Here is an 11101-nt window from a genome sequence, read left to right on the forward strand (position 1 = left end):
AGACTGTTCAATTATTGGGCATTACTAAGTATACACACAGTGCATTAACATTTATCTTGTCTATCATAAGAGTGCATAAAGTCAGCGTGCACCAGCAAGGCCTCTCACTGTATACACAATTTATTCACATTTCTCAGAGCAATTACTTTGATTTGGTCACAATTAACTATTCATTTGGAACAGATGGTCGAGTCTGTTTGCTGTGTGCAGTTTGGCCCACAACAGGAGTTTTCAGCAAAAATAAGACACACACCTAATCTGTCCCTGCTGCTTTGGAACAAAACAAGGTTTGCTTTCCACACGGAGTCGAATCAGTGCAGATGCAGGACTGAATTGCTGTAGCGCTTGCGAACGAGCGCATATCGCTGAAGGTGTAAGTGCTGTGAGCGTGGAGTAATTGCTTTTTTATGGATCTGTGGAATGAGTGACTGGATAGATGGATGTGTTCAGTTTGCTAATGCGCAGTATTTCAGATGTCACACATGAAATGCAGGGTTGAGAGTAATACAGGATGTGTTAGAGCAACACATGATGTTATCTGCTATTTCTTCATTTTGGATGACAGATTTAACCGTAATTGAAAGAGAAATGTTTTCTACCAGCAGGCTTCTGCCAAAGTGTGGTAAGAAACAAGCTGTTTCCCCGACCTTAGCTTTAGACAGCATTGTGTGGAGTTTCCATCCAACTGTTTTTAACTTTGAAACCAGAATAACAGAAACAAATGGTTGTGTACAATATGTTACTTGGTTTTTGAATTTGGTATGTATAACAAGGAAGGAAGGAAGGAAGGAAGGAAAGAAGGAATAAGATAAGATAAGATAAACCTTTATTCGTCCCACAGTGGGGAAATTTCCACGTTACAGCAGCAACAAAGTAGAAAAATGTGCAAATATGAAGCAGAAAAGATCAGGAATCCATATAAATACAGAAGAAAAATAAGAATAACAATAATTTCACAAAAACACAAACAATTGCACTTGGTTACTGCACATCTTAAATTGTGAATTAAGGAAGGAAGGAAAAAAGGAATGTAGGAAGGAAGGATGGAAAGATGGAAGGAAGGATGGAAAGAGGGAAGGAAGGAAGGATGGAAGGAAGGATGGAAAGATGAAAGGAAGGATGGAAAGATGGAAGGAAGGATGGAAGGATGGAAAGATGGAAGGAAGGAGGGAAAGATGGAAACATGGATGGAAAGATGGAAGGAAGGAAGGATGGAAGGAAGGATGGAAAGATGGAAGGAAGGATGGAAAGATGGAAGGAAGTATGGAAAGATGGAAGGAAAGATGGAAAGATGGAAGGAAGGATGGTAAGATGGAAACATGGAAGGAAGGATGGAAACATGGAAGGAAGGATGGAAAGATGGAAGGAAGGATGGAAGGAAGGATGGAAAGATGAAAGGAAGGATGGAAAGATGGAAGGAAAGATGGAAAGATGGAAGGAAGGATGGAAAGATGGGAGGAAGGATGGAAAGATGGAAGGAAGGAGGGAAAGATGGAAACATGGAAGGAAGGATGGAAAGATGGAAGTAAGGATGGAAAGATGGAAGTAAGGATGGGAAGATGGAAAGAGGGAAGGAAGGAAGGAAGGAAGGAAGGAAGGAAGGATGGAAAGATGGAAGGAAGGAAGGATGGAAAGATGGAAGGAAGTATGGAAAGATGGAAGGAAAGATGGAAGGAAGGATGGAAAGATGGAAACATGGAAGGAAGGATGGAAAGATGGAAGTAAGGGTGGACAGATGGAAGTAAGGAAAGAAGGATGGAAAGATGGAAGTAAGGAAAGAAGGATGGAAAGATGGAAGTAAGGAAGGAAAGATAGAAGGATGGATGGGAAGATGGAAGGAAGGAAGGAAGGAAGGAAAGAGGGAGGGAGGGAGCGAGGAAGGAAGGAAGGGAAAAAAAAGAAAAGGAGAAAGAAAAGAAATGTAGAGTGTAATTGTGTAGCCATGATCAGCAAGATCAAAAAGTAAAATAGTGACTTTTACCCAGTGGGCACCATCTGTGTCACAAGGCTCTGGTCAACCTGACATCATAACTGGAGGTGTGTGTGTGTGTGTGTGTGTGTGTGTACAGAGGATGTAGACTTAGCATCGAACCAGAGACCCGGAAGGTGTGAGACGCTGCATCTGTTATTCCTTTTCAAGTATTTTGACATTTTTCACAAACAAAATGAACAATTTCATTAATTCTCATAAGTTGTTCATGATATTATGAAGCATGTTGTGTTTGCTCTATTAATAAAACATAATGTCGCCACTCTTCATATAACTCGACCTGTTTTGTCTCTCTCATCTTTATTTTTGTGTGTGTTTACACGCGACGTGATGGAGTGCTGGAAAGAAGTTAAAAGCCCACTGAAGCATTAAAAACGCCACCCGTTTAATAAACACTCATTTTACCCCGACTAAACTTATTTCACTGAGCTAATAATAAACTTTATTTGATCATATACAGCGGGAACATATGTTTACAATAATCTGACAATCCAGTGCAGAAAATTAAAGCGATTATATTTACTTCCACAGAGTGGGAAAGCTCCTAAATGAAACTCCAGGCTTTAGAGAATGAGTGACATGCGTGTAGTGTGAAAAATTAAACAGTTCAATCAAACAGTTAACACGTTATAGCTACATGACGTCCAGCAAGTTTTTACTAGACGCTATACGTTTTCGGTAAATTGGCTGGAGTTGCCTTTTAAACAGACGTTTACGTTGTTTGCTAACAAGCATGGTCAATACCAGGGGTCACCATCAAAAGAGCCCTTTTTTTGCCCCTTTCCCAATGAATAAAATTCACACTGAGCCAAATTGAAGATTGCACGGATTTATAAAGTTTTATATGTTGCATTTATGAAGTTTACAGGAAGAACTACAAGAAGGAAGCCTTTATTTGCCGTGCTGAGCTTTCCACAGAAGTTACGGAATCGATATTTTTCGTTCATCTCCAGCTTTGTACTTTTCAGCAAATGCTGTGCGTTTGTTCCGGAAGTGTCTTTCCATACTAGATTTTTTTTGTTGTTTGCTAATTTCTGGCCACATAAGCATACAGGTAAGCCAGCATCATTAGCAGTGAAGGCAAATGAATCTGTCCATAAAGCACTAAACGTTCTATTTTCTTCTGAGACTATATTTTAAATCCATAGTTAGCTTACCGGGAATCAAAAAGTCTAAATTATTGACCTGGCATGCAACCAGTAACGCACATATTTTGTGCGAAAAATGTGAAAAAAAATATGAAAATGCTTTTTATTTTAATGTAACAAGACCACATCAATTTAGAAAATAATCCATTATAGCATTTATTTATTTATTTATTTAATTTATTTATTATATCTATCTATCTATCTATCTATCTATCTATCTATCTATCTATCTATCTATCTATCTATCTATCTTTTAATTTTATTTATTTATTTATATCAAAAACACTCCAAAAATATGAAAATACTTTTTATTTTAATGTAACAAGACCACATCAGTTTAGAAAATAATCCATTTATTTATTTATTTATTTATTTATTTATTTATTTATTTATTTATTTATTTATTTATTTATTTATTTTATTGTTTTATTCTATCTATCTATCTATCTATCTATCTATCTATCTATCTATCTATCTATCTATCTATCTATCTATCTATCTATCTATCTTTTTTAATTTTATTTATTTATTTATTTATATCAAAAACACTCCAAAAATATGAAAATACTTTTTATTTTAATGTAACAAGACCACATCAGTTTAGAAAATAATCCATTTATTTATTTATTTATTTATTTATTTGTTTTATTGTTTTATTGTTTTATTCTATCTATCTATCTATCTATCTATCTATCTATCTATCTATCTATCTATCTATCTATCTATCTATCTATCTATCTATCTATCTATCTATCTATCTATCTATCTATTTTTTTTATTTTTTATTTTAATTATTTATTTATTTATTTATTTTTTATTTTAATTATTTATTTATTTTTCCAAAGCTACAGTGGGCCACTGCAGAGGGATGAAAGAGCCGCGGGTTGCCGAGCCCCTGGTCTATACTATACGTGCTTTTTACTGATTTAAAATAACAATGTGTGATAATTTTTTAAAAAATTGTTATTTAGTTAAATGAACTGAAATATTTTGATTTTATTTCGGTCATTATTATCGTGTTTAGCTGTTATTAGGCAACTGGACTGTTTTGACAAATGATGTCCAGATTCTCTGTCGCTGCATGTGTTTGGCTTGTACTCAGACTGATTTTTGCTTGCTTACTGAAAATCGGGATGGAAAAATATCATAATACAGGTCCCGATATTTCCCTCATAACAATGTACAGATGGGTAACAAATTGAAGAAGAAAAAAAAACAGTGGCTTATTCTGCTATATTTTTGATGTTTTCACTTTGAACCGCGACAAATCAATAAAAAAATTATTTCAATACACATTTCTATCCCGATCGTCTTCCAAGAAGTTATTCCGCTCCCATTCGCAGGGCGTGACGGCTCTCTGGTTGGTTTAATAAGGATAAAAATAAGTAAAGCATATACTCACAGCCTTCACTGTCACCACGTCTCAAGCGTATTATACACCTAGAATGTGCTAGAATTTATAGCTGCTAAGGGACAAAAAAATATGTAATTGCTGAGCACGAAGACGTTGTATGCACTCTTACTGCACACAAGCATGTGTTGAACATTCAAACCCCACTTCAGTACTGATACTTGTTAGCTCATGTAGAAGGTTTTGTCATGTTAGACCACTCCTTTAATCTTGCCAATCAATATTTTCTCCAAAAGGCTTTATCTAATTTCTTTGTTCACATTTAAATGTACAGACTCACATATCTAGAACGACTTGTATTTGTTTTATTGATACAGCTGATGGTTATGTGCCTTGCTCAAGCACCCAGCAGTGGCAGTTTGATGTGCTTGAGCATCTGTCTGATCTCTAGACCATCGTCTTCCCCACTGAGTCTATTGTTCTGAACAAAATTGTGACGAAACCATAAAATCAAATGATGGACATCTCCTCTGGTGTCTGGAGGAGGAGACAAGGCACTGATGGTCCCTCAGCAAGCTGCTGTAGATGCTTTAAAGTCACCTGCTCACCGTGTATCCTCCTCTTCTTCATGTAAATCTTAACGAAGAGGGAGTTAAACTGGGAACTTAAACTGGTTCCAGTGTCAATCATCATCAGCACATTTAGTCCTAATCTACACACTCATACATACATACAGACCCACTGTCCAGCTCTCCCTCCTCACCCAGCTGTCCACTTCTCTGCTTCCTCCATCTTGTTGTTTCCTAGCTGACACAGAACACACACACACACACAGCCAGGTGGTTTATATGCCCTGTGGGTTCACTTCACAAAACAGTCTTGCATAAACCTGCTGCTTGTGTGAGCAAGCAAGGCTCTGTGCATGCAGCAGAAAGCGTCAGTACATTTATGGATTCGTTGTTAATATCATGAGCTTCTTGTGAATAATGTAAGTTATTTAATATATTCCAGACAAAACACACACACACACACACACACTTCACGGGAATGAAACAGAATTATTAACGCGTTTATTAATAAGTAAATGCAGACGTGCATTTCGTGCGTCTGACTACGTGTTAACAAAATCCATTAGTCTAATGATCCTAATGAAGCCTTAACGAAGACGATAATAAACGTATTTTGTTTTATTTAAGTGTTAATAAAGAATTTGCGGAGCTTTGTACAAAACGGAACATCTCTCTCAATAATTATTGCTAAATTGGGATTTAAAATGGCGCATGGGAATATTCAAACAATTGTTGATGGCTTGCTCTTATTTGGACATCGAGACAACAGAAGTAAAGTGTGTGTGTGTGTTGTGTGTTCTCTTTCAGGAAAGCAGGATTATAAGAAAACCAAGCCGGCTCTGCGTGCCACACGACTTAAGGCCGAGGCAAAGAAGAGCGCTCCAGGAATCAGGGTGAGACTTTCTTTCTTTCTTTTTCTTTGACTCAAGGATGTGATTTTTTAAAAATTTTCACGGATTTCCGTATTTTCCGTCCTGACCCGTGTAACGGTGTGGGCGTCGCCTGGATCCTTGCCGCTTCAATGTCAAGGACTTCATTAAATATAGTCAACCATTAGAATTGGTGGTATGATATCCATCACCACAGCATTATGGATCGTATAAAGATCCAGAATCACAAAATGGCCTTTAACAATTAAACCCACTGTAAAATGCTGCATTTTTAAATATACTTTGTGTGGAAGTGTATTGCATAGAGGATTTATCCCCTTTCCTGATGTTGACTTACATCAACTTATATAATCTCTGTGATATTGCTCGCAGACTAATAAATGACGATTCTACACTGCATTTATTTCTATTAATGATTATTATCCTGCATAGAATAATCTCATGGGCAGTAAACAGTAAGAAGTTTCAAGAAAACATCTGTATTGTGAAGTGGGGGGGGTTGTTGTTTGGGGTGTGCGGGAATCAGGGGTGTTTTAACACACAAACATCCTGTTGATCTGCGAGTTTTATTTTCCACATTCTGTAAGACACTCAGTAGAGGAAGAAAGTCCGAAGCAGATGATCACACATGTTTTACTTAGTTACAGAGTGACCGTGTAGCCTCAGGTTCCTGTTCCTGGATATCAGGAGTGGAACTTATGTGATGTAGCATCTCAAGGATTCAACACTGTGTGCTGTGTATTCCGAGATGCTTTTCAGCTCCATCACCATGGTTGTAAAGAGTGATTATTTGAGTAGAAGTTGAACCAGTCTGGTTGTTCTTGTCAGGAGGTAGCAGTGATGATGCTTGTGTGCTAATGACTGGAAAGTTATGACTGGCAGGATTTCCAGAGAAATTTTGTTCTCAGAAGGGAATTGGATTCTGCCACACTGGTAAGGGTCTGAACATGAGATTGGGTTGGAAATTGTCTTGGAGTTGTGATTAATGAACTCCTCAGCTCTGTTTTTTTTTGGCCTGTATGTCTGGCTTGTCTTTGCTCTTTCAGGAAGTTGACTCTTTACTCCACTTGGATTCCCTTTGGTGGTAAAAGCTTGACATGTGAGTCCCTGACCATAGCTTACTTAAGAGGTGGTAATTTAATGATGAGTGACATGTGTAAAGCCCACCCCCTCCCCTCCTCCATCTACCCCCCCCCCCTCTTTCTCTCCCTCTCTCTTTTTCCTCATGTCATCCTACGTTATGTTCTGCTCTGCTCTTTGCTGAGGTTGAAGCAGGTTGGCAGCTTTTGTGAGCTGCTGTGCGCCATGCACTGACCAGTTGGCATGCTGGCACAGGTAGCTTCAGGCACCAGGCCAGTTGGCGTGGGCTTGTCCCTGCCCCCAAACGACAGACGCAGTGGATGGCACAGCCTGGCCCCTAAGAGAGATGCTGGCTGCATCCTCACCATAGACTCAATGGTCTGAAAATATGGCGTTCTAATGCACTGCCTGCTGGCACCGAATACTAAACAGACACTAAACAGCCACATGACGTTTAACCCCTTTACATTTTACATTCCCTTGCATATTTTAACAGGTTTCTTTAACCAAAAGGGAGGAGTCAAATTACACAGCGACAAGGACAATTTTTCCTACATGAATTGATCTCTAATTTCTCTAATGAACATATGGATGTCAATTTAAATCCTATTTTAATAACAGAGATGCCCAATGTACAACACATTCTCCCCATGGCTATAAAGAGTACATTTTTGGGTCATCCCAGTTCTCTTCTGACCTCTTACATCATGACACATTCTGAAACTCAGCGGCTGCTGCTTGTTTCTCACATTTTTCTGTGTAAACTCTAAAGACTGAAAATTCCAAGAAATCCACCAGTTTCTGAAATGCTCACAAAGACATTTTAAAGTCATTCATTCATTCATTGTCTCCCGCTTATCCGTAGCCGGGTCGCGGGGGCAGCAGTCTAAGCAGGGATGCCCAGACTTCCTTCTCCCTAGCCACTTCCTCCAGCTCTTCCAGGGGAATTCCAAGGCGTTCCCAGGTCAGCCGAGAGACATAGTCCCTCCAGCGTGTCCTGGGTCTTCCCCGGGGTCTCTTCCCGGTTGGGCATGCCCGGAACACCTCCCCTGGGAGACGTCCAGGAGGCATCCGAAACAGATGCCCAAGCCACCTCAACTGGCCCCTTTCAATGTAGAGGAGCAGCGGCTCTACTCCGAGCTCCTCCCGGGTGACAGAGCTCCTTACCCTATCTCTAAGGAAACGCCCCGCCACCTTACAAAGAAAACTCATTTCGGCCGCCTGTATCCGGGATCTTGTCCTTTCGGTCATGACCCAAAGCTCATGACCATAAGTAAGAGTAGGAACGTAGATTGACTGGTAAATTGAGAGCTTCGCCTTTCGGCTCAGCTCCTTCTTCACCACAACAGACCAGTACATAGACCGCATTGCTGCTGCCGCTGCACCGATCCGTCTGTCAATCTCACGCTCCATCCTTCCCTCACTTGTAAACAAAACCCCAAGATACTTAAACTCCTCCACTTGAGGAAGGAACACCACCTTTTTCCGGTCGAGAGCCATGGCCACGGATTTGGAGGTGCTGATCCTCATCCCAGCCGCTTCGCACTCAGCTGCGAAATATTTAATGTCATATTTAATGTAATTTTATTTTATTTTATTTTATTTTATTTTATTTTTTACCAGGAGCTAAAAAATAATTAGACATGAAACCAAAAAAAATGTGACTTTAGTCACTGTGAGATCTGATTGTCTCACACACACTCACACACACACACACACTAGTCACACACCTGCTTTTGCGCTATTGTTAACATTGTTTACAGTGATTAAAAATGAACTTTGAAAACTTCAGAGTTTAATCAGATGGCCCTTCTTATCCCTTGAACCGAATTTTAGTTCGTTTTTTCTTGTGAATATCACCATTCCCCACACGATAATGCACAGAAGCACTTTTTGGATGATGCAACCTCTTGCCATTACCTGGTTATGCACCTCGGTGTATTTACAGGATCGGCGTAGCAGCAGTCGATCAGCACCTCATATAACTCGGCGTAACATCTCTGGCAGTGTTGCAGCTCTTATCTGAGCCGTGTTTATGAGGCTCGTTCACACCTCTGTACTTTACGAGTCCTGAAACTCACTGTTACACTGCACACATACAGTCTAACACACCACCACCCTGGCCAGTGACCTTCAGTGGGGAGCTTATACAACACGCCTGGGCCTGATCAACAGCTACACAGCCAGTTAACATGAAATCCAAGTTTGGAACCATTGTTGATGTTGGCCGGCGGTGTTGGCAGCCTTAACTTACCTGCTTTAGACTCTGTAGCCGAATAAACACTAAATAAAAATAAAAAAGTGTGTAAGTGTGGTAGAGAAAATCCCGGGGTTATTTTTCATTCAAGTGTTGAAAACTAAAAAATGTCCATATCATCCATCTGAATGACTTTTCTAATGATATTAACATTTAAAGTCATAATTACATATAATGACACAAGAAATATACACTAGTGGTGAATATTTAATGCTGAAATTATTTTTTAACAATAATAATAATTTTTCATTTTTAATTTCATTTTTAATTTTAATAATTTTTTAGCTCACAATACAGTATTTTAGTTTTGCATGAATTGCATTAATTTTATTCCCAAGCCTGAGTTCCTTCCTGCATTTATTTCCTATTTAACCGAATTTGGCTTGTGAAACGGAAGAAGAAAAAATAAAAACAGTCTTGAGATGAACTACGATATAAAACACAGGTATATTTGTTGAAATAGCACCACTGATCTCACAATTTTCCCCCTAAATAAACCCCTAAAAAACAAATCCTGCAAAGTTATGCAACTCTCATTTAAATAAATATGGTTATATATTTTCTTACATAAGTTATAGAACATTTAGAACAGTTATAGGAAAATAATCAACAAGGTTCTGGTGTGATGTGACTCAATATTTCCTATAACAATATTTCTTCATAATGAGGCCCAGATTCCACTAGATTTCCAAAAAAAATATACCATAAGCATGCTGTTTTATTCGAAATATATTACTAACTAAGCTACACTTGCCCAAGGTGACAAAAATATTGCTGAAACATCTCATAAGAGACAAATACAAAACAATCCAAACACTCCATGCAATAGCAATTATTGCTGCGCACAAAGCAGTTTACTTGACAGCTAAATCAACATGAGTCCAATAAATGAAACTAAAGGGCATGAAATGTAAAAGTTTTCCAATTACGGATGACTAAAGCTGTCTGGCGCCTGGGTGGATGAGATAGAAACGCAGGAGCTATAGTAAGTGTTAATGAGGATGAACGTGCTGATGATGTCCACTGCAGTCATGTAGTCATGGCCGCTACAGCGACTTTTAATTATTTGTGTCTCTGCGAATGTACGAGTGATATTCTTTGTACGTTTTTTTTTTTTTTTAATCTAATGTCTAAAGTGTCAAGCTGTGAATTTCTGTTTCTCTTTTAGTCTGAAGAGGTAAAGGAGAGTTAGGATTGTTGTTTGTGATCTAGCATGAACAATGTCTCTGATTTCGCATTGTTCCCAAGTCAGATTCGATCCCAAATCGAACCTGTGCCGCTCAAGACAAAGCTAAAAGTCCAAAAGCAGATCAGAGAATTCCTCTGCTTATAAATCCACACACACACACACAACACTGTTCAATATATTAGTGCAATTTTCCTTCCATTGTGTTGTGTATCTATGCAATTTGCACACATTGTGCACAGAGAAAGCCTCCTAAAGAAACTAAATTTGATTAGAAGTTTGATAATAAGTTGTCAAGATGAAGAACAATGGCTCGGCTAATTTGCTTTACTACACGATTGCACTTAATGAAACTGAGGTTGATGAGAATTGTAATTGTAATGACTAACTTTTTCTTTCTTTTCTTTTTTTCTTTTCTTTCTTTCTTTCTTTCTTTCTCTTTCTTTCTTTTTTTTCATGTTTGAACATCAGTCCTGCAGCTATCATTAGTTTAACTTTTCCATTAAACCCAGGAAAAGTCTTAATTAGAGTAGTCTTTTCTGTGAGATTAGCTGTTTCTCTTAGCTTTTTTCCCTCTCAATTAGAAAAGGCTTTTCTGTGAGATTAGTTTTTTCTTCCTCGTCTGATATT

General features: G+C 38.4%; 1 protein-coding gene across 1 annotated transcript in view; it reads left to right on the forward strand.

Moving 5' to 3' along the window:
* Positions 1-11101, forward strand: part of triqk (triple QxxK/R motif containing) — a 28919-nt gene that overhangs the window by 13850 nt on the left and 3968 nt on the right. Inside the window, exon 3 of the mRNA XM_058405294.1 lies at positions 5866-5951. Coding sequence (XP_058261277.1) covers positions 5866-5951 — 86 coding nt within the window. The remainder of the gene's footprint in view (positions 1-5865; positions 5952-11101) is intronic.

This window comes from Hemibagrus wyckioides, linkage group LG12 (genome assembly GCF_019097595.1).
Source record: "Hemibagrus wyckioides isolate EC202008001 linkage group LG12, SWU_Hwy_1.0, whole genome shotgun sequence".
Lineage (NCBI taxonomy): Eukaryota > Metazoa > Chordata > Actinopteri > Siluriformes > Bagridae > Hemibagrus > Hemibagrus wyckioides.